Source organism: Pinus tabuliformis, chromosome 9, assembly GCF_031772625.1.
Source record: "Pinus tabuliformis cultivar Carrire ecotype Pingquan chromosome 9, CPIR1, whole genome shotgun sequence".
Taxonomy (NCBI): domain Eukaryota; kingdom Viridiplantae; phylum Streptophyta; class Pinopsida; order Pinales; family Pinaceae; genus Pinus; species Pinus tabuliformis.
In genome coordinates this window covers 7,621,771-7,646,128 of record NC_142307.1, presented here as the reverse complement: position 1 = coordinate 7,646,128, position 24,358 = coordinate 7,621,771, and the positions used below count along the sequence as shown (strand labels likewise).

At 40.3% G+C, this 24,358-nt stretch overlaps 1 protein-coding gene and 1 pseudogene across 1 annotated transcript; both read left to right on the top strand.

Moving 5' to 3' along the window:
* The first annotated feature begins 808 nt into the window (after window positions 1–808).
* LOC149146851 (hydroxyproline O-galactosyltransferase GALT6-like) lies at window positions 809–1,396 on the top strand. The gene has a single exon (XM_089445175.1). The coding sequence runs from the start codon at window positions 991–993 to the stop codon at window positions 1,369–1,371; it is 381 nt and encodes a 126-aa protein (XP_089301301.1). The 5' UTR covers window positions 809–990; the 3' UTR covers window positions 1,372–1,396.
* A 12,391-nt stretch (window positions 1,397–13,787) lies between these two features.
* On the top strand, window positions 13,788–15,952 carry LOC149146850 (hydroxyproline O-galactosyltransferase GALT6 pseudogene; annotated as a pseudogene).
* Window positions 15,953–24,358: the final 8,406 nt, after the last annotated feature.

Below are 24,358 nucleotides of genomic sequence, written 5' to 3'. Positions count from 1 at the left end.
CTTGGGGAATCCAAGAACCACCCTGCCAAGCAAAATTTGCTTCAGGAGAACTCATATTGAGTCCCTACATTGTAATTTCTCTGCTGAAAGACACAATAAAACAAGGCCACCACTGAAGCTAGACCAGAGACGTAGCCTTGGAGAATCGGGTGAACTCCTTATTAAAAACTGCTTGTGTCTTTGTATTGCTTACTGTATTTCTCTACTGTCTTTCCATTTATTTTTTGTGTATTGGCAATTTGATCGATCCATTGTTTCAATAACACAGAACACACACACGAGCACATGGGTTTGTAATACCTTTTGTTTAACAAATATTCACTAAGGTCACTCATAGGGTGATTATCAGATCAAGAAGAAAAGAACATAGCATTTGAGGTCTATTGTCGTGCCGCTAATCCTCATCTCAACATATGGAGAGCTCGTTTCTCTGCTTTGATTGAAAGAGATATCCATGAATCTGTGCAGAGGGCACTATACATTGCTAACAGTGATATTGCTGGTGAAAGGTTTACGGTTTATGGTCTCATGGTTCTAGAGAAGAATTACTTGGAGATTTATAGGTATGAATTTTTGGGAGGTTCAACTATTCCAACATTTATGACTTGACAACAGTTTGTTCCAACAAGATTGGCACTGATGCAACTATCTTATCGATAAATGGTGACATATATGTTCATTCAGTATTTACTGTCATCCTTACCTACATCTCTTCCAAGCTTCTCAACTCAAAGAATAATTGACATGTCAAACAAATGGAAAGCTCCCCCTTTGCTAGAGGGTCTCATAGATCTCCTCATTGGGGTCCTTTCTACAAGTAATCACTTTGCAGAGCACATGGCTGTGAGGAAGACATGGATGCAATCTCAATTGATTAGATCGTCAAAAGTTGTGGCCCATTTCTTTGTTGCCTTGAATGCAAGGAAGGAGGTCAATGTGTAGCTAAAGAATGAAGCAGATTTTTATGGAGATATTATTATTGTTCCATTTATGGACTATTATGAACTTGTAGTGATGAAGACTGTTGCAATTTGTGAATATGGGGTTCCAAATATTTCTGCAAAATACGTTATGAAATGTGATGGTGATACCTTCGTGAGAGTGGATACTGTATTGAAGGAAATCAAAAGAATTCCCCATGTACATGGCTTGTATATGGGTAACCTTAATCTTTTCCACAGGCCACTCCGTGTTGGCAAACAGGCTGTAACATATGAGGAATGGCCAGAAGAAGAGTACCCCACTTATGCAAATGGACCAGGATATATCATTTCAAATGACGTAGCGAATTTTGTTGTATCTCAACATGCTAATCACACTTTGAGGATTTTCAAGATGGAAGATGTTAGCATGGGGATGTGGGTTGAATAATTCAATGCTTCTTCAGGTGTTCAATACTCTCTTGCCTTCTGTGGTATTTCATTAACAGAGGTGGTATCTGAAAGTTTGGCGGTGGTTGGTGAGCATATAAATTTTGATTCATTTCTCAATGATTGCCTACAAGCTGAAATATGCCACATTATAGAAACATTTCAAATCCAGGTGCCTTGTTTTATTCATTTGTGTTAAAGGTGTAAATTTGTGTGAAGTGAGTGTTGGAAGGAATCAGAATTGTGGTCATATGGTTTTTCTACCTTTCATTTCACTTTTTCTCCCTCATAATATAGCATGCTGATATGTCGTATGTTTTAGTCTCAATGGAATTCATTAAATTTGCCAAGAAATATTCTAGTTGTCTCCATTATACAGGCACAATAGCTATTTTCTGGATGAGTGTTTGGTGGCTTTAAAAAAACCATGAGCGTTGTGTGTAGCCCTTTGGTGCTACGCATATAGCCATATTCAAAGAGCGTTGCGCGTAGCCTTTTGGTGCTACGCGTAGGGCCATCCCCAAGGTTACATCAAGGAGAGACACCCGGCATTGGAAAGCGATAGGGGTTGGACGTCAAAATGCCAAATGTTAGTTTGAAGAAAGTTGGGAAGTGGACCAGCTCATCTCCCATGCAACCACAACACACAAGCATCAAGCCAAGCACTGCGCTGCACTGCGCTGCGCTTCTAGACTGTGGCGCTATGTGTATCCCTTTGGCACTATGCCTAGGACTCAGGATTGGGAGGCATCGCCCATCATCTGCGAGAATCATTTCCATGAGCAAGAGCCATTACAGTGTGCCAAAGACATCCTATGAAACCCATTACAATGCAAGAGATCATAGAGATTACGAAGGAATTAACAATTAGGCAATAATCAACACTGGTACAAGTTGACACGTCAAATTTCTTGAGCAGAAACAAAATCTTGGTCTGGGTGACATGTTTCTTTTGGTAGTTTGGTTATGACTCTTGTTTTCTCCATCAACATTTGCATGTGTAAATACGTTTGATATTAGGATTCGTTGGACAGTTCCTTTGTAGCTATAGTACCTTACCACTTTATGCACTTGTCACTCAGATGGGAACATATTACAAGGCAACGTTGATACCACCCAAAATCAGAAAAAAAATTGAAGGGTGGGTGAAAGAAGCGAAGAGGAAAAGAAGGCTTGGTGCAGTGACTGATGAGTCAACTGTAAGAAGTTGTGATCAGAGCACCGTATGCGCAAGTGAAGATAATCATCAAGCCATTTGTCAAGGCAGCTACACTGGCAGATCCACTAATGACATAAATCACAATGGAGTAACCAATTGTAATGGGAATGGTCAGAGTGAGATTGAGATGCAGACTGACAGTGCAGGACCCATGGTTCTGGGTGCAAATTTGAATCGTAACAGTGTTCCTTGACAAAACTCAACTTTAGTTCCTCATGGAAATCATGTAGAGGGCATTAAAAAATTTCTTGGGATACTCTGCCTAGCTAGGATCAAGATTTAAGATGATCAAATGATTGAAGTGAAGGTGCAGTCAATGAGCATCTAGTTTTTAGTTTGAAACTACTACCCCTATATACATGTCATTTTGTACTTGTAGCGATGACCTTGTCATTTGGAAGCAAATTTGTGCAAATAAAAGGTTTCATATGGTGGAGCTATATATATTCATCGCCTACGCTACAAAAAATGGTTCTACCAAATATTTCATCTAGAAGAGTGTTAAACAAATCACTGTAAATTCTCATCGCTCACCGCTCATCAAACACCAACCATTTGATTGATGGTTACAACCACCCCATCCATGCAGTCCAACAAATGAACACATATTATAGATGGCAAGTGTCTCAGCCATGAAATCAGCAGCGCTGAGTTTTTGAAGGGGATAGATGGAAGCGTTCAAATATTCCAATGGACAGGTGGCAGAGTTTGTAGGTTTGAAATCAACAGCTGTTAAAACATTCCAGATTTCCAGCGATGGTTCCAAACAAACTTCGGCAGGCAATTCGACTTGTGGCAGCAAACCAATTGCTCTTCTTTTTTATGAGATTTAATTAGATTATTTAGTTATAATTTAATTTATGTTACAAGATGGAGAGGCTACTTGGTACTGTGTAAAGTTTTTCTTGAATATTATTTTAATAAAGTAGTTTCTGCCCTTTAGATTTGGGATCCAAATGGTGTTTAATGTTCACTATGTTTTTCCTGTAGACTCACTTACATACTTTGTTTTTTCTACTATTTCTTGTTACATCATTATCTAAGAGACTTGTTAGGAATCCATATACAAACGAGGTTCCTTTCACAATGGTTTTTTTGTTAAATGTAGTGGTTGTATTTGCAGAATCCATCCTCTTTTAGATGCTCTGTTGAGTAACCCTGTGTTTCTCTGTCTTCTAACGTTGCTACTGTAGATCCATCCTCTGATTGATGCTTGTAGGGCAGCAGGCTTTCTCCCCTATTCTTCTTTCATTTGTAATCTTTTATCTGGCTGAACATTGCACTTAGTTTGGCCCAAGTTTTCCAACAGAAACTAGCCTCGATTCCATAGCCCAACAATCCCTTCTCTTGCTATTTTTGACCCACAATTTTCAATCAAATTCCCGTAATTCATAGCTATCCTAAGATTCAATTATCACAACCACGTTTTGTTGGCAAAGAGAGAGCCCTCTCTAGTCTGGCAGGGCTAGATGCCAGATCAAAAGTTTGGTCTGTGGTTACCTCATAATTTCCTCTTCTCAGCCTTGAGGTTCATTCTGAGTGCTAACATATTGGCACCGTTGCCGGGGATTGTTGTGGGGAAAAATGCCTATGCAGGACGATCCTATCCACCTAAGGTGTGACAGTGCCTTAGCAACAAACAGAGACAGCTATTCTAGTATTCTTCCTTTATGAATTAGAATAAAGAGAGATGGATGGACTAACCAGTGTCTTCCGTTTGTCCCTCGATCCAGTTTCTCTTCTCTTTGAGAGTTCCCAGCTACTTGCCTTCTCGCTCGCCCAGCTTCAACAGGTCTCTGCAAGATTACAAGAGAAGAACACTACACAAGACATAGATTCATATTCATAACTAGTTCAAGATTAGAAGTAAACTAAACATACTAATGCAATCATACATCAAAGATACATCAGTATATAGGAGAAACCAAGATAGCTTTATTGATGAATAACAAGGTTCAGGAAGAGATACAACCAAGAAGGCTCCAATCCAGCATCTCCTTCCCAGCAAATGGAATTCCTATCTTCACCTCCCTTCAAAGCATTAAGCACCCAATGATTCTGATCTCAAACCAACAACAATTCTTTGCAGTCACAAAATTCCAGCCCCTAGATCTCATGGAGGAGAGATCCATATATAGATGTTTGGAGAGAGGATGAGTCAGCTTGAGATCTGACTAGTGTCTTCTCCCTCTGTCAGTTCTTGATTCCACTTGGAGGTTCTTGCTTCCACTTGGAGATTTGGAACCTCTTACTCATCACCAGTCGAATTCCCTGAGGCAAGTGTCATTGAGGAAGATTTTGGAAGCTTCCTAGGTTTTGACACCTTGTGAAATGAACTTGCCACATGTCAACTCTCGCTCAGCACAGGTAGCCAGTGTTGGCTTTGACATTCAGCGCAGGTAGCCAGTGTTGGCTTTGACATTCAGTGCAGACAGCTAGTGGAGCCACTGAATTGATCCTGAATTGACTTGTTTTTGAGCAGTTTCTGGTGGAGAACTTCTGTGAATTGCTGTGGTTTGTTAGCCTTGTTCCTCTAGGGGTAGGAACAACATGTTTAGGGACTTTGGATCCTTAGATTATGGACATTTCATGCTCAATGCTGTAAGGCACAAAAATGTCTATAACAGTTGCCCCCTAAAGTATGAGGCCGTTTATCGGGTGAAATGCTTTATCCAGGAGGGTCCGAAGTTCATCCAATGCTAGGAGGAGACCTGTAATAAGATACAATACAATACATTATTTTTCATACTGCTTTCATGATCTAGCTGAGGCGGGCATTCCCATGCTCAGCTTTATAATTTCATTTTTCTGTACATAGAACAAACAATCGTCTGATGGTAGACTGATAATTTTGATGAAATTATCATCCTTTGAGTAGGATGATTATCTGCTGCAATGATGTACATGTCAATGTCTTTATTTTTCCTGAATATATATCGCAGCCCGGATGGATGGAACTAGATTCGGGGTCTTCAAACTCGTTCGATCTTCACTCTAAGTACAAGTCGATCCATGTGAGAAATGTTCTGAAGTCGAACATGGAAAGACATCGCTTGATTACCGGTCAATGAGGTAAACCGTTAACAAGCGCGAGAGGAATCACCGATAATGATAATGACCCTCAAGGTACTGCAGTACAATTCACGTGGTGTGAATAAAGGACTTGGCTTTAACACCACGCAAAATCTTTCGGTCGAAGGTCATTGATGTATACCTGTCGCCAAAAGTGAGAAACTTGCCATTGAGGCATGCAAGCTCCAAAGTACTGAAGGGGGTGTTCCTAGATCAACTTCTTGGATAATGAGTTGATGTCGACAAGAAGCGATTTGTCAAAGGAGGGCCTTAATGAATCCCACATCAGTGACACGGAACAGAGCTAATGATTTTGATGGAGGTGAAAACGATCTGTGACATATGATTCAGGGTGGCGGTCATGAAAGGATGAAGGATAATGTATGGCAGTGGATGGGACACGGTTGACTTTTCTGAACGATTTCTCTTGAACATATGGCGACACTGATGCGATGGATTGGTAGCATTACCCCAAATATGGATGGTATGGCAAGACCATGGTGATGTGACCGGTGAATGAAACAACCCAACCCGATTGTGGTACGGAGGAAAAGTGTCATGTTCAAGAGCGACTTGCTACCATCAAAGTTTTCTTTAGTTTCTCCCAATTTTTCCCCAGTCATTGCTGACCAGTACCTCTTTATTTTTGTCAAGCTTGAGGAGGATAACATATGCTTGTTCTATAACCTGCCCTTCGGGCAAGCCCATCGCTATGTTTTAACGAGCCTAGCGATAGTGAAAATCGTTCTCGTCTAAAGACAAGTTTGTCGCTATTTAATGATTTTAACGAGTCTAACGACAAGGATAACTCAGTCCTTTTCATTTTTAGAGAGTCTGAAAAGGTACATAAAGTTAACTCCAAAAGTCCTTTTTCGTCATCTAATCCCTTAAGTCTGAAAAAGTATAAAACAATACAGAAGGGATGAGTTTTCGATAGTTTTAACGAGCCGAATAAAACAAGCGCTCGATCTTTTTGTGCAATAATCCCTCAGGTCCAAAAAGATTAAAAATCTAGAGGAGGGATAGCACTTCCCGTCGCTTTAACGAGCTGGAAGGCCAAAACTCGGCAATCTTTTCATATTTTACGAGTCAGTTGAAAAGAGCTTAAAGAAGACTCGTCTTTTGAGGAACGAGTGATAAACAGGGTTAGCAGCTGATTCCAGGTACAGGTTAGAATTTTCCAATCACGGTAGTGTCACAAGGATGGCTAGGTGAAATCACTCTTCGCAGCTGTCCCTCAAAATGGGTAAACAATCATATGGAGGTGAACGATCGGCCAAATGAAAAGTGGAGGTGACGGTGCAAACACGACCAAGGCTTTAATGGATGATAAGGTTACATTCACAGTGGTTATTTACCGGGTAGTGGTTCATTTTTTATTTTAAAATGAGCTTAAACGCTGGTGGAAACACTTGCTCATCGCTTATGTTTATTTTTTAACGAGCATGAAGTCCGCGTTAAAATTGCTCGGATCTTGTGTTTATTTTTTAACGAGCATGAACTGTGTGCTAAAACTGCTCGATTATAAGTTTGCATGCCCCCAACATAATAACACAAATCGAGGTGCATGCCCCCCAAGCTTCATTGCATTCAACTCGGTGGTTGGAATGAAGGTTTACCTTTGAGATTTGAAAAGGGGATTTGTTTCATTTTTTAATGAGGTTGACACAGTAAAAGAACTATCCTCATGACTCCTTGTTTCATTTTTTAACAAGGTTGACACGAGATAAGAACCGTCCTCGGAGTTCAAATCCATTAGATGTAGAAGGTTTCATATTCCACTGTGGCCACTTCCGTCAGATTACTTGGAGGCGGTAGGGCAAAAGTACCCATTAAAGTAGGGTCTTTTAGGAGACCTACTCCGATATTTTGGAGCAAATGATTGCTTCCATGGATCACTGGAATGCTTCCCGTAACTTGTGAACTGTTGGGGAGAAAAGTTTGTTGGTCGACGATTGTAATTCCTCCTTGGAAGGGAAATGCAATCTTCCTGAAGTAGGTCGACACAACTGCGGCCATGGCATAGATCCACGGTCTTCCTAGTAGGATGTTGTAATCAAGATTCCCATCGATGACTTCAACATCTATTTCTACTGTTTTCCCTCCTAGTTCAACTTTCAAGTTACTTAGGATACCATATGGGGTATATGTCCTTCCATCGAATGCTTTTAATGTCGTCGAAGATCGCGACAAGGTTGGAGATCCTAAAGTTTTCCAGCAACTCATCGACATAATGCATGTAGATGCCCCCTCATCAATAATTGTTCGATGAACAGTTTTGTTGAGGGATTTCACTTGAATAAGGAAAGCTAGTTGAGCTGGTAACTGAGGGTCATATCCTTTATGATCAAAAGCCACAAGATTGGAATCCATTGGGTCAATTCCACCTATTGCTGATAATAAAGCTTGCTCTTGGGAGAAGCAATTTTGCGGTACCTCAAGTGTCGACATAGCGGACGACGATTGGGCCAGGTCCTCTATCTGTGCTATTTTCGCACAAGGATTAAATGTCGATTTGTGTACTGCTCCCTTTTGCGACTTTATCATTGGCTCAGGAACGATGGGTGGCACAACTTCGGTCAAAGTTGTTGTCGAACTACTAGGTTGTTCATTAGCCTTGTTGTTCGACAGCTTTGGATTACTGTAATCTTTATTCCTCGTCAAAGCATCATTTTGCTGCTTTGATATAGACAACATAAGCACTTGGGATCAGGAAGCATTTTGATTAGCAACCAGTTCGGTTCCCGGGCTTGGAAACGGATCAGTCAACACAGTTGAGGTTTTCGAACTCTTAAAGAATCTTTTAAGCTCAGCTTTGTATGGACAATCTGTTGTCCAATTATCCTCATCGCATATATGACACCCCGCAGGGGGTTTCCTTTTTCTCCCTTTCTTTTTCTTCTTGCCCCCTGGTTGCTTCAGTTGTTTGCCCTTGTCGTCCGACACGGCACTTACTTCCGAGGCAAGAAGTTCCTCATTTGCATTTTGACCGGAAATCTTACGGGCCTTTTTAGATATAGCCTTTGTCGATTTCATGTTTGTTGCGCCAATCACGCCATCGCCGGCATGAGAGTCATTGTTTGATTTAGGAGGAGGAGGAATTGAGAGTTCCGGTCTAGGGGTATCAGGTATTTTGTCGTAGAGCGTGCCGGACTGAGTGTAAACCAAGTCCAGATATTGTGCACGAGCGATGACTTGCTCTTCCGTTACGACTCCCCCCTTTGCCACATCTTCCGTGATGGCAGGAAGTAATGACTTGATAAACCATTCAGCTAATAGCTGATCGGGAACGTACGTTTTTACCATCCTACGACGACGTCGCCACTTATGTATATGATCAGATATGTGAGTGGCTGTTGTCTGTTTGAAGTTGGTTAGGAGTTCCGTTCCCGTTTCATACCTTATGGGTAATTGAAAATGGGTTAAGAAAGTCGTGGCTAGGGTACTGAAGTTGTCGAATGAAGCTCTAGGCAATTCGATATACCATTTTGCTGCCGGACCAGTTAATGTCCTCTGAAAAAGGCGAAGCCTAATCGAGTCATCATTTAGGGTGTTTAATGAACACCACAGATGAAAGGTCATCACATGATTCGACGGATCTTCACCCGGATTGCCATTAAATTTAGGAATATCTAACGGAAGTTTATGCGGAATCGCTGGCCACCAAGGGGCATAAGCAATTGGATCATTCGTCAGCCAGTTTAGATCTGGTAATTCTAGAGTTGCTACAAAGGGCAACTGTTGATTCAGGTTAGGCGAAGCATACCCAGGATAAGATGGAATCACCTGAGCAGTGGGTCTTTGCATACCAGCATAATGTATTTGATGCTGGCAACTTTGACAAGGTTGATGGGCATAACCATTATAATATGGTTGTTGGTAACCGCTTTGTAAATGCGATTGCCCATTACTTACAAAGACTTGTTGCTCAGGTCCTCGATATGATTGCTGGAATGGGGGTTGATGAGTTTGAACCAGCTCTGGTTGTTGGACCATTTGCTGTTGTCCAATACTGGATGATTGACCAAGATGAAGAGTCATAGTACTTGTTTGAGCCTGAATCGCTCCAGATAAGGAGGCACTAACCGGAGGTTGTGATTGAGTTGTCGAGACAAGAGGCTGTTGTATGGCAACCTGAGAAACTTTGGGTTGACATACAACAGGTAGCGTTTGTACTTGTGACGCAATCACCATACCAGGTATAGTGGCAACATTCGACACAGGGGGGACTGGTTGCATTGAATATGCAACCCTTGGTTGCTGAGGTAGTATCGGTACCCATCCGCTGGATGTAATTCCAGTTTGACCTGAACTTTGTTGTAAACTCCCATATGGTTGTTCTCCGGGGGGGAACAATGAAAAGGCATACTGCCCTCCATATGGTGGCAATCCAGTACTTAAAGGGTAGATTGGCCTTTGAAGACACATCGGATCAATTTGTTGAGTTTCAACATAAGAAATACCAGATGATAATCCGGATGAAGAAATAGGAACTAACCATGTCGTCGAAACAGTCTCTGATTGGACTCCAGCTTGTTGTTGACAATTTTCTGGGACAGATGGTATACCAGCGAACATCGTTGGAGTAGTAGCAGGAGGCTCTACCGCTGCTGTGTCGGATGACACAGTCCTGGATGTCGACGGTTGTTCAGACATATTTAGTCTATCCAAAAGATTTCCTAGCGATTCTACAAGAACTTTGTGATGAAGGTAGACTAACTTCGAAGATCAACGAGGGAAAGGTGATGATTATCCCATTTAAAATAAATTTTAACGACGCTTGGACACAACTTGCTTTTTCAATTTTAAAGAGTCGAGAAAAAGCTAAAGATGACTCTAGTCTCCTTCGATGTTTTAACGAGCCCGAAGTGACAAATGCTCGGATGGACTTTTTCTGTTATAGAGTCTGAAAAAGGCCAAAAGGAACTGCTTTGGAGTTCTAGGCAGAGGGTGTGCCAAACTTTTCGCAAAACCGCAGAATACTTTTTAGGGTATGGGCGGTCGATCTTCCTGAACGCTGTGTTCAGTGCATTGCGATCAGTAGGGCGGCCGACACGGCTTCCTAAGGATAAAGGTTTTATTCCTATAGGGGTCTCCCAATATATACGCGACGGTACGTGGGAGCACAATCCGTACTGGCGCTATCGTCCCTCAGGAGGAATCACCCACCTTCAACGAGATTGACAGTCACCAGGCTTTACGACGCCGGAACACGTCTCTAGCCTAGACCTCTATGTTGTGCGTTATGTTGCAAAGCGTTGTTAAGTTCATTCAATTTATTTTAGGTTGATCTTTTTAGAAGTTTGCCTTTCTGGATCACCACGAGATGTATGATACAATTCCTAAATGCAGTCTAAAGATGATAAGCAAGCTTTATATCTTTTCAACTTTGAAAATCCTAGCTACAAAGGGAAAAGAAAGAAACCATCTTTTCTCAAAGAGCAATCAGCACACTCTAATGCACTTTTCCTAAATCAAGCATGCAAACTATCAAGATGCAAATGCACAATGCAGGTGTTTGTTTTCCGCTTTCTTAGTATTGATGCCTACAAAGAAAGATTTTTGTGCAACTTTGAATTTGCTTTTAAATGACAAGTACAAACAAGTTTACTTTTTCGAAATCAGCAAGGGTAGAAGAGAATACAACACTTTACGACTTTCGAAATGAACACTTGTTTCGACACTTAAAAGAGACAAACTCAAACCAATAAGCAAAAGCAAATGTATAATCAACTGTAAACAGCCAATGAACTCTCTCCTAAGATCACAATCAACAGATCTGAATCAAGGGCTACAGGATGATTATTTCACTCATGCAAAGGAAAACTGTAAATGATGCCACAAACACATAAAAACACTCACAGTCTTTTCGTACAAAAGGAGGCAGAATTTAAGCAGAGAAAAGGAGTTATCAGACTGGTACCTATGCTGGTTACAGGCTGCAAAAATCAGAGATCAAAACAAGGCAAAACAGAGCAGAGAACCCCAACTGCACAAGGCCAAACTGGTTCAGCGCAACCTTAACACAGGGGTTTTGACATTCAACGCAGGTAGCCTTCACGGGACCTGCGTTGAAATGCAGAATCCCTTCACTGGATCTGCGCTGAAGGAGAAACTCTCGTTTCTCACTGGTTCTGGGTCACAGATTGCTATTTAATCTACAGTTTCAGGCCAAATCAAAGCAACAAGCAAGGTGTAATCAAAGGGATGCTTTGAGGGGGTACTAAGATCTATCACAAAGGATCATCAAATCATTTGTGAGTCCATTGTTCAGATCATAGACAAATCCAGTGATTGGATCAAGGCAGCAACTGTCTACTTTGCATCTGAGAGTAGCAGAAGCAGTTCGATTGTTGCTGTTGAGTCTATGAAGCAAACAATGATAGAAACACAAATAAAATGACTAAACAGATCTCCCCAGTGGAGTCGCCAATTTGTTGTGGGGAAAAATGCCTATGCAGGACGATCCTATCCACCTAAGGTGTGACAGTGCCTTAGCAACAAACAGAGACAGCTATTCTAGTATTCTTCCTTTATGAATTAGAATAAAGAGAGATGGATGGACTAACCGTTGTCTTCCGTTTGTCCCTCGATCCAGTTTCTCTTCTCTTTGAGAGTTCCCAGCTACTTGCCTTCTCGCTCGCCCAGCTTCAACAGGTCTCTACAAGATTACAAGAGAAGAACACTACACAAGACATAGATTCATATTCATAACTAGTTCAGGATTAGAAGTAAACTAAACATACTAATGCAATCATACATCAAAGATACATCAGTATATAGGAGAAACCAAGATAGCTTTATTGATGAATAACAAGGTTCAGGAAGAGATACAACCAAGAAGGCTCCAATCCAGCATCTCCTTCCCAGCAAATGGAATTCCTATCTTCACCTCCCTTCAAAGCATTAAGCACCCAATGATTCTGATCTCAAACCAACAGCAATTCTTTGCAGTCACAAAATTCCAGCCCCTAGATCTCATGGAGGAGAGATCCATATATAGATGTTTGGAGAGAGGATGAGTCAGCTTGAGATCTGACTAGTGTCCTCTCCCTCTGTCAATTCTTGATTCCACTTGGAGGTTCTTGCTTCCACTTGGAGATTTGGAACCTCTTACTCATCACCAGTCGAATTCCCTGAGGCAAGTGTCATTGAGGAAGATTTTGGAAGCTTCCTAGGTTTTGACACCTTGTGAAATGAACTTGCCACATGTCAACTCTCGCTCAGCGCAGGTAGCCAGTGTTGGCTTTGACATTCAGCGCAGGTAGCCAGTGTTGGCTTTGACATTCAGCGCAGACAGCTAGTGGAGTCACTGAATTGATCCTGAATTGACTTGTTTTTGAGCAGTTTCTGGTGGAGAACTTCTGTGAATTGCTGTGGTTTGTTAGCCTTGTTCCTCTAGGGGTAGGAACAACATGTTTAGGGACTTTGGATCCCTTAGATTATGGACATTTCATGCTCAATGCTGTAAGGCACAAAAATGTCTATAACAGGGATGAGATGAGAAATCTTTTCTGGGAAAGATTGTTCAAGTTGCAGATCTGATTGTTGATGGTGGATAGCAGTCAGACATATATGAAGGCTGAAACATCTGTCTGATGACTCCACTATTCGAAATCCCGAGTTTCAAAGTATTGATGGTGGCTCCACTGGCTAAATGAAGGACTCAGATGTTGCTTCTATTTGTTCAAGGTATTCATGTATCGATTTTTCTAATCTTCATGGTTTTCCTAATCAATTACCGAAGGATGCATATATTTTGAGCAATGGCCCTAAATTCAATGGGGAAGATTTGACTTTGACTTTTGAACATATAGAAAATTTTAAAACATTTGTGAAAATTCTTAGAGTAAAAAAGGAAGATGTCTTCATCAGATTGTTCTTTGATTCGTTTCAAGGAAAATGTAGAAGATGGATTGAAGGTTTTCCTATCATATCTATTAAGTCATTTGTAGATTTTTGGCGTATCTTTCTTGAAACATGGATGGAGAAAGAGGAAGAATTCAAAATAGAGGTGCCCTCTATTCAAGGCTTTAGAGAATGGGAAGACATGTGCACAGATAATGAGGTAGATGATAACTTTGCTTCATCTCTTTCTTCTTAACTAAAATCCTATCAATTTAGCCATGAAGGTAAGCTCAATTTTTTGCAAGAGTTTGCCCTCAAAATTGAAGAAGATCTAACTGAATTGGAGACCCAAGTACAATCCCAGTTTCTGGACTATTAAGTTCCATTTTTTGGGGACCTTTTTCAGCAGAAGGAAGGGAAGGTAACGCTGCCCATGGATATTTGCATTGACAGTTTGCAGTTGGAGGCCTGTGTTGGGGAGTTAGGGTAATAGACATGGTTTGGTTTCTTCGATCCTGTTGCAGCATACATGGAAATTTTTTTTCATTTTGAATGAAAAACCAAATTGTCTTTTACACAACCAGACTCATTTTGTGCATGTATGGTTGTCAGCATTTCCAGTTGTGTCCTGGTTCAAGCACTTCCAAGCAACATCCTTGTCATTGTTACTTGCTTGCTTTGTATGGCATTACAACATTACTTGATCTATCAATTTTTCATCAGAGTAGGGTAGATTTATGAATAAATAAGCTGCCTGAGGCAGCATTTCAGCTTTCGGTATTCATTTATGTACAGGTTACAGTAGGTGTGTTTTTTTTGTTGGTATAAGTTGTTCAGGTTTGCAGTTGTTTGTGACTGTATTGCCCAATGGATGAGGCACTTGGTCTATGGTGTTCTTGACACCTCCAAGGAGCTGCCATCCCCAATAAGGCCAATGTTAGTTCCAGTCTTCACAGCCTGTCACCAGGGATCAAAGTGGGCTTTTACTATGTTTGGTTTTTAGAGATTTTCTACACACGATCTTTAGTGCAAAACATGTCATAAGCATGTTCATCAGAAGCAACTCGAAAAAATCTTTCCAACGGTATATCACACTCCCAAAACCGGCTCTCAGATCAGAAGATATGACCAAATGAATGATTGACTCAAAGATCTCCCAGTGCAGTAGTTGATGTATTTAATGATCTAGAGGAAGCTAGGAGATGCCAGTGGCTAGTTTTGTGGCTGGATTGTGTTAGAGAATAAAATAGCATAGCATTTGAGGTCTATTTCCGTGCCGCTAATCCTCATCTCAACATATGGCGAGCTCGTTTCTCTGCTTTGATTGAAAGAGATATCCATGAATTTGTGCAGAGGGCACTGTGCATTGCTGACAATGATATTGTTGGTGAAAGGTTTACAGTTTCTGGTCTCATGGTTCTAGAGAAGAATTACTTGGATATTTATAGGTATGAATCTTGGGGAGGTTCAACTATTCCAACATTTATGACTCGACAACAATTTGTTCCAACAAGATTGGCACTGATGCAACTGGCTTATCGATAAATGGTGACATAGATGTTCATTCAGTCTTTGTTGTCATCCTTACCTACATCTCTTCCAAGCTTCTCAACTCAAAGAATACTTGACATGTCAAACAAATGGAAAGCTCCCCCTTTGCCAGAGGGTCCCATAGATCTCCTCATTGGGGTCCTTTCTACAAGTAATCACTTTGCAGAGTGCATGGTTGTGAGGAAGACATGGATGCAATCTCAATTGATTAGATCATCAAAAGTTGTGGCCTGTTTCTTTGTTGCCTTGAAAGAAAGGAAGGAGGTCAATGTGCAGCTAAAGAATGAAGCATATTTTTATGGAGATGTTATTTATGGACCATTATGAACTTGTAGTGATGAAGACTATTGCAATTTGTGAATATGGGGTTCCAAATATTTCTGCAAAATACGTTATGAAAAGTGATGATGATACCTTCTTGAGAGTGGATACTGTATTAAAGGAAATCAAAAGAATTCCCCTTTTACATGGCTTGTATATGGGTAACCTTAATCTTTTCCACAGGCCACTCTGTGTTGGAAAATGGGTTGTAACATATGAGGAATGGCCGGAAGAAGAGTACCCCACTTATGAAAATGGACCAGGATATATCATTTCAACTGATGTAGCGATTTTTGTTGCATCGCAACATGCTAATCACACTATGGGGCTTTTTAAGATGGAAGATGTTAGCATGGGGATGTGGGTTGAATAATTCAATGCTTCTTCAGGTGTTCAATACTCTCTTGCCTTCTGTGGTATTTCATTAACAAAGGTAGTATTTGCAAGTTTGGCGGTGGTTGGTGAGCGTATAACTTTTGATTCATTGCTCAATGATTGCCTGCAAGAAGAAATACACCACATTATAGAAACATTTCAAATCAAGATGCCTTGTTTTATTCATTTGTGTTAAAGGTGTAAATTTGTATGAAGTGAGTGTTGGGAGGAATCAGAATTGTGGTCATATGGTTTTGCTACCTTTCATTTCACTTTTTCTCCCTCAGAATATAGCATGCTGATATGTCGTATGCTTTAGTCTCAATGGAATTCATTAAATCCGCCAAGAAATATTCTGGCTGTCTCCATTATACAGACACAGTAGCTATTTTTTGGATGAATGTTTGGTGGCTTTAAAAAAACCGTGAGCACTGCGCATAGCCCTTTGGCACTGCGCGTATAGTCATATTCAAAGAGTGTTGTGCATAGGGCCATCCCCAAGGTTACATCAAGGAGAGACACCCGGCATTGGAAAGTGATAGGGGTTGGACATCAAAATGCCAAATGTTAGTTTGAAGAAAGTTGGGAAGTGGAAAATTGGTTTTCAATTGCCAGATGCTGAGTGTAGTGAAATTAAACGACCCAACTTTAGGTTGGGTTCTAAAATTGGACCTCTTTATATCTCATGTTATGATATTTATTCAAATCAGATGGCTTTTAAAGTTTATCCAGCTCAGCTCCCATGTAACCACAACACACAAGATCAAGCCAAGCCAATCTAAGGAGGTGGCGTTGCACGTTCAGAAGTAGCGCTGCACTTCTAGACTATGGCGTTGCGCGTAGGACTCAGCATTGGGAGGCATCACCCATCATCTGCGAGAATCATTTCCATGAGCAAGAGCGATTATAGCGTGCCAAAGACATCCTATGAAACCCATTACAATGTAAGAGATCATAGATATTATGAAGGAATTAACAATTAGGTGACAATCAACACTGGTACAAGTTGGCATGTCAAATTTCTTGAGCAGAAACAGAATCTTGGTCTGGGTGACATGTTTCTTTTGGTAGTTTGGTTATGACTCTTTTTTTCTGCGTCAACATCTGCATGTCTACATACATCTGATATTAGGATTCTCTAGACAATTCCTTTGTAGCTATAGTACCTTACCACTTTATGCACTTGCCACTCAGATGGGGACATATTACAAGGCAGTGTTGATACCAAACAGAATCAGAAAAAAAAATTGAAGGGTGGGGAAAAGAAGCGAAGAGGAAAGGAAGGCTTGGTATGGTGACTGATGAGTCAATTGTAAGAAGTGGTGATTGGAGCACTGTATGCTCAAGTGAAGATAATCATTAGGCCATTTGTCAAGGTAGCTACACTGGCAGATCCACTAATGAGATAAATCACAATGGAGTAACCAATTGTAATGGGAATGGTCAGAGTGAGATTGAGATGTAGACTGACAGTGCAAGACCCATGGTTGTGGGTGCAAATTTGAATCATGATAGTGTTCCTTGACAAAACTCAGCTTCAGTTCCTCAAGGACATCATGTAGAGGGCATTGACAAATTTCTTGGGATACTCTACCCAGCTAGGATCAAGATTCAAGATGATCAAATGATTGAAGTGAAGGTGCAGTCAATGAGCATCTAGTTTTTAGTTTGAAACTACTGCCCCTATATACATGTCATTTTGTACTTATAGCGATGACCTTGTCGTTTGGAAGAAAATTTGTGCAAATAAAAGGTTTCATATGGTGGACCTGTATATATACATCGCCTACACTACAAAAGATGGTTCTACCAAATATTTCATCTGGAAGAGTGTTAAACAAATCACTGTAAATTCTCATCGCTCACCGCTCATCAAACACCAACCATTTGATTGATGGTTACAACCACCCCATCCATGCAGTCCGACAAATGAACACATATTACAGATGGCAAGTGTCTTAGCCATGAAATTGGTAGCGCTGAGTTTTTGAAGGGGACAGATGGAAGCGTTCAAATATTCCAAAGGACAGGTGGCAGAGTTTGTAGGCTTGAAATCAACAGTTGTTAAAACATTCTAGATTTCCAGTGATGGTTCCAAACAAACTTCAGCAGACAATTCGACTTGTGGCAGCAAACCAATTGCTCTTCTTTTTGATGAGATTTAATTAGATTATTTAGTTATAATTTAATTTATTTTACAGGACGGAATCACATATTTAGTTTTGATTTAATATGTAATAGGATATATATAGGGTGATTTTTGAAGATGTAGAGGTTTGATTTTTGCAGTAGAGAGAGGCTGCTTGGAACTGTGTAAAGTTTTTCTTGAATATTGTTTTAATAAAGCAGTTTCTGCCCTTTAGATCTAGGATCCAAATGGTGTTTAATGTTCAATATGTTTTTCCTGTAGATTCACTTACATATTTTGTTTTTTTCTACTATTTCTTGTTACAGCATTATCTAAGAGACGTGTTAGGAATCCATCTGCACACGATGCTCCTTTCACAATGGTTTTGTTGTTAAATGTAGTGGTTGTCTTTACAAAATCCATCCTCTGTTAGATGATCTGTTGAGTAACCCTGTGTTTCTCTGTCTTCTATCATTTCTACTGTAGATCCACCCCCTGATTGATGCCTGCAGGGCAGTGGGATTTCTCCCCTATTCTTCTCGCATTTGAAATATTTTATCCAGCTAAACATTGCACTTACTTTGCCCCAAGTTTTCTGGCAAAAACTAGCCTCGATTCCATAGCCCAATGATCACTTCTCTTGCTATTTTCGACCCACAATTTTCAATCAAATCCCCGTACTTCATAGCTAGCCTAAGATTTAGTTATCACAGCCATGTTTTGTTGGCAAAGAGAGAGCCCTCTTTGGTCTAGTAGGGCTACATGCCGGATCGAAAGCTTGGTCTGTGGTTACCTCAAAATTGCCTCTTCTCAGCCTTAAGGTTCATTCTAAGTGCTAACAGGGAGATTGTTAGTGTGTGTTGTCCTTGATATTTGATGAATGAACTAATTGATAAAAGTATAAACAGGATGTGACAGAATGCATGGCAGTTGTGACAAAATACAGGGAAGTTCAGAGAAATCAGTTCAGAAGTGATGTATGATGGCAAATCGCATTATAACATGTCAATTCAAAGGTAACTGGGAAATGGTATGGAAGAACAAGATGTTGGAACAAAGGACTACAAATCAGAATCAAGAAGTTGAAGAAAAAGGATGTTTTCAGGTACGTTAAGTTGTATACGCAGGTTCATAGTAGAAAAAGAGTGTATACACATAGAACAAATATTTCATTAAATTTGGAATTAAATAGTGGATCTAGAATTTCAAAATAACCATAATACTCAATCTAAGTGACGTCTTTGTAATAAAAAATTTCCAATTTCAATGAAATATGTGTTACAGGCTCACTGTACAAAAGAGCATATATGTATGCACACACTTTCACAAGAGGAAACACACGTATGGGATGAAAAATTAAGGAAATTAAGGTGAAAGAATACCAAGGGTCAATACCATGGTATTAGCCCACAATATTGAATGGAGTAATGGTTATTTAATCCTGTCTAAGAATACCACAGGTTCTAAGTGTTGTTTTGGTCCCAGGTATTGAGAAAGGCTAAAACTATATAAGGAGGAGAAGAATAAAGGGATAGGAGCACAAGTAATGAATATCTTATGAAGTGTTAGATCAAAATAAATTATGCATGTTATGGGTTTCTGATGCTTTTCTTGATCTGGACTAAGTATGCACCTGAGTGTTTGATGATGGATGAGATCTAATGATGGAACATGATCATAATGGCTTATCATTATGAGATTTGATAATGGATAGGCTAGATTTGAGTGCTAGCAATTTTTTTTTGCTTTAAATGCTATGATATGGGTATATCTGAAGACTGGAATAACTACAAAGTTGTAAGTTTTTATTTGCATATCTGTACATTGGTTCGCCTTGGTGAAGGTGCGTATACACATTGGTTCGGAAATTCCATGTAGCGTGTTCAAAACAAAATCTTGTTGTTCGGAGATGCTTGATCTATCTAATCAGTGTTGATGTTTTACTTTTGTTTGTCAATGATGCATACTTAGATCTGAAAATAGAATTGAATGCATAAGGACATGAGTCTGATTGATTGATTGATTAAGTGAGAAGGGTGATATTTGTTGTTGACTGTCTAGATCTCTGTAATTTGACAGTAGATAATCAAAATATCACTGGTTGGTAGAGACTTGATTCAAAAGTTTTTATGATTTAGTAATTTTGGAGGTATATGCAGGTTTTGTTAAAAGAGGTAGTGTATACACACCGGTTAGCTTCATTGAAGTAGCATATACATTCTGACAAATGATGTTTGAGGTTATAGTTGGTTCTGGTTGTTGATGCAGTGTTCTGGGTTCAGATATGTGTACTAGTTACAGTGATCTATCTGTTCTAGTTGATTGGTTGAATTTTGATTAAGGTTTGAATGCATGGTTGATTTAGTTGTGTTAGAGGTTCAATGATTGTTTAATTCAGTGTGTCATAGGTTTCAGTGATTGATTGATTTAGTTATGGTTGATTCAAATATTGATGGTTTGGATTTAGTTATATTAGAGATTGATGATTAGGTTTCAATGATTGGTTGATACAGATGTATTTGTTGGATATATAGCAGTGGTGATTGATTTTGAGCTTTAATGTTACTAATGGGTCCAGTGTGAAAATTTGATGAAACATGGCCTTCATATTGTGTTTTTGTGTACCAGGAGTATCCAGTTTGAAAATTTACAAAATGTGGTCCCTGGAGGATACTGAGGGTTGAAGCCTTCAGTGAGGAATTCAAAGCTTCCCTCCAGTAGTGGCTGGTGATAAGATCAGGGGGTTGGAGCTCTGTTCCAGTAGCAGCTGGAAAATGAGTGAAGATGGTGTTGGGCACCAAATCAACCTATCTTTTTCCTGCATTTCCACTCCTCTTTTCATCCTTTTTGTATTCATTCACATACATTTACTATGCTAAAACTATGAGGTACTTCCCCTTTCTTCGTCTCTTGGAATATTTAATTAATGAAGTAGAGTCATGAGGGTTTTGCCTATGTGAACCACTAAAACATGTTATGACTGTAGATTCTGGAGCACAGGTGTTGACTTCATGGCATATCGCAACAGTTCTACGATTCACAGCAGCTGATCGACCACGATGAAACAACATAATCAATTTGCAGTTGTTCTCAACCCATTTTGGATAATTTTTGTTGCTCTCTCGATGCTGGTGTTTTGTTGAACTAATATATACCTTTGGGCATATAGTTGCCAAGTTTTGGGGAGAGATGTTATTCCCCTTTGTACTGTATAAAAGATGGGTCATTCCTATACGAGGGGTTGGCCAGACCCTGATCTGTATTATAACAACATTTTCCAAATTAATAAAATACAACCCTTTTTGTTGTTCTATCTTTCGCTGTGAGTAACGCAACCCTGATCAGAGAGTTGGGCCCACTCTTCTGATCAGGTGTTGTGTGTTTTCCTGTTATGTGTGTTGTTCATTGTTGCGTGTATTTCTTGATTGTTGTTATAGATTTCTTTAGATTACTGTGAATGATTTTTTAAGTTTTGCAGTTTAGTTTTCATCCTTATTACAACAATGCTTTCGTTTTGTAATTGTGAACCCTTGGTTGATGACAAATTGTAACCTTGCCCCTGCATATACCTTGCATGTTACCTTGAAAAGAATATGCACCCAGATTGATAAGTTAATGTAGAAAAGTGGGTGAATAATTTTTTCATACCTGGACATCAAAATTTTGGCACCATTGTCGGGGAGGCTTACAAGGTGCAAGACACGATCTATATCAACCAGAGGGTCAATCTCTCGTCCTGGGGAGAGAACGGGCTTTCTCACTCTACTCCAGGTCCTAAGCATAAGTATTTCTTTTGTTTTTTGCTTTCATTGTTTTCCTATTTTTATTAGTGCTGATCTCTTGTTCGGGGAGGGAAGAGTCCTTTGACACCCTGATCCAGGCCCTGAGCTTAGATTTTTCCAGAATCTTTATTGTTTTGGTTTTGAGAAACCCAATCTCTCGCCCTGGGGAGGGAGGGGTCCTTTGGCACCCTACTTTAGGTCTTGAAGTGTTAGGTTTTCTTGCATGTGTGTTATTTTCTTGTTTGGCTTCTTGTCCTGGGGAGGGAGGAGTCCTTTGATGCCTTGCTCCAGGCCCTGAACCCTAGGTTCCTGTTTTCTTTTCTGTTAGCTATTTTCCTTTCAACGTGATCTCTCATCCTGGGGAGCGAATAGTCTTTTGAAACCCTACTCCAAGCCTTGGGTATTAGCACCTTTCATCATATCAATTTGTATGAACAGAGAGCCAAATAAGGGGGCAGAGGAAGAGCCCCAAAGAAGGGAGGACAAGACTTGGGAAGGAATACTTATATCTAGCAAATCATTGTAAAAGCTGAATCAGAGGTGTCTTCCCATGTAACCGTGAGGCCAGGTGCGCAGACAAGATCTGAGGGACAATCTGTAGATCAACCAGTGTTGTCCATAGCACCCCTTGCTGATTCGATACAATAGACCCTTCCAGCAGCCGGAGAGACAAGCAACAGTACACTTGATAAAGGGGTACCATTGCTCGTAACAGAAGAAGAAGTTGCAAGTAAAACATCCAAGGAAACGGTCCATCCCAGTAGGGAAGAAGAAGTTGCAGAGAGGAGGTCTGAAGGGTCAAGCCACTGTGACAGGAAGGAAGAATTTGTAGGGACATTTCTATCACCAAAGGATAGAGGGAGCGCTGTTAAGGCAACTCAAACCCCTGTGATAAGAGCCCTTCCTGCAGAGCCTGCCAAAATCCCCAGTGAGTATTGGAGGATATTCATGGCACCTACAACCTCTACTATTGACTTCCCAATTGGGGATCTTGGGACTAGCACACCAACAAAGCCCATTTATTTAACAAGTTTACCCAGCTTCCATGGGCTTACTTCAGAAGACCCTGACACATTTTGTTTGAATTTGACATTATGTATCGGGGATATGATTATATAACGGATGCTTAGAAATTGAAAATCTTCCCTACTACGCTAAAAGGGACAACCCTGCAGTGGTTTATGGGTTTTGGGGGAAGGACTATCACAACATGGGAGGAGATGAAAAATGCTTTCTTGGAGAAGTACCAGGATTACTGTAAATCACCGGATATTAAGGAAGAATTTTTCAAGTTTACACAGAAAGAGGACGAAAATATGGAAGACACTATGGAACACTTTAAATACACATAGCAAAGATCAGGTCACTTTGACCTGGATAAGGAAATTTTGAAAAGTATCCTTCTCTGGGCCTTTCGAGAGGACTCTTTGGAATTGTTAAATATAGTCGGAAAGGGAGATATATCAAAGGAGAACTTTGACACCATCTACGAATTGTGCATCCAGTGCTCAAGGGGAGTTGCAAGGAATAAACAGGGGATTCAATTAACAAAAGTATTTGGTGGAGGTTTCACAAAAGTAGAAATCAGAAATCTGCTGGACAGCCTGAGGACTGATATCCTAAGTACCTTGTTTGAACAAATAGACACGCTGCAAGTAAAACAGAAACAACTAGAATTGGAAAGAACTATGGCTGTATTTTGCCCAACGTGCAGGAAGAAACACACATAGAGGGAATGCCCATTAAACTCTATAGAGGAGTATGAAATCTGTGAGTTGAATCATGAAACAAGTTCATGCCCATCCTTGCGAGGACTGAAAGTAATTTTTCAAGGGATAGGCGAAGAGATGGAGTAGCTGTACTTTATGGGACCTAAAAAGCCATGGAAACCTCGGCCGTCAATGGGAAATCAAGGTATGTTTCCGGATCCATCTCAATATTTTAGTAATTTTAATATGGGTCCCCAGTCCATGCCTTATCCGCCCATGTGGCCCCAATACCAGCTTCCACCTTGGCAGCAGTGGGCTCCTCAAGCTAGTTCGAGTTCCTCGTGGGCTCCAAACTAGCAGGGACCTTCTCCTCCTGGGCAGTTTCCCCAGTCAATTCCACAATAGTAACTCTAGTTACCCTCTAATGTGCCTCCTGGTAATTGGCCTATTCGTCCCCAACTTCCCATCCAACCCAATCCAAATCCTAACAATAAAGGGGCTCAGCAAGCTGACACCCTCAACCTACCTTCATACAACATCTCTACCGCAAAATTCTATGAGATGAATTTACGATCTGGGCGGACAGTAGATGCTCAACCCTCACCAGTTATCATTGAACAAATTGACAGTGAGGAAAAGGAACCAGAAATGGTTGAAGAGGAATCAAACTAAGTCAACAAAAATCATAGACCTCCTTAACCGATAGTTACTCAAAAACACCAAGCTGAACCGCCTTATCCAGAAAGGTTGGCTTTGAGTAAACAAATCCCTCAAGTTGAGTTTGACTTGTTAGGGGAGTTACAAAATTTATTTGTCAAAATTCCCCTGCTGCAAGCTAATTCCCCTACTGCAAGCTATGAGGGATGTACCTATATATGAAAAAACTCTTAGGGAATATTGTGCTAAGAAGCCTAAAAAGAAATCAAGAGACCCACTCACCATTCATGTAATGGAGAAGCAATCAGATTTTATGATGGGAAGGT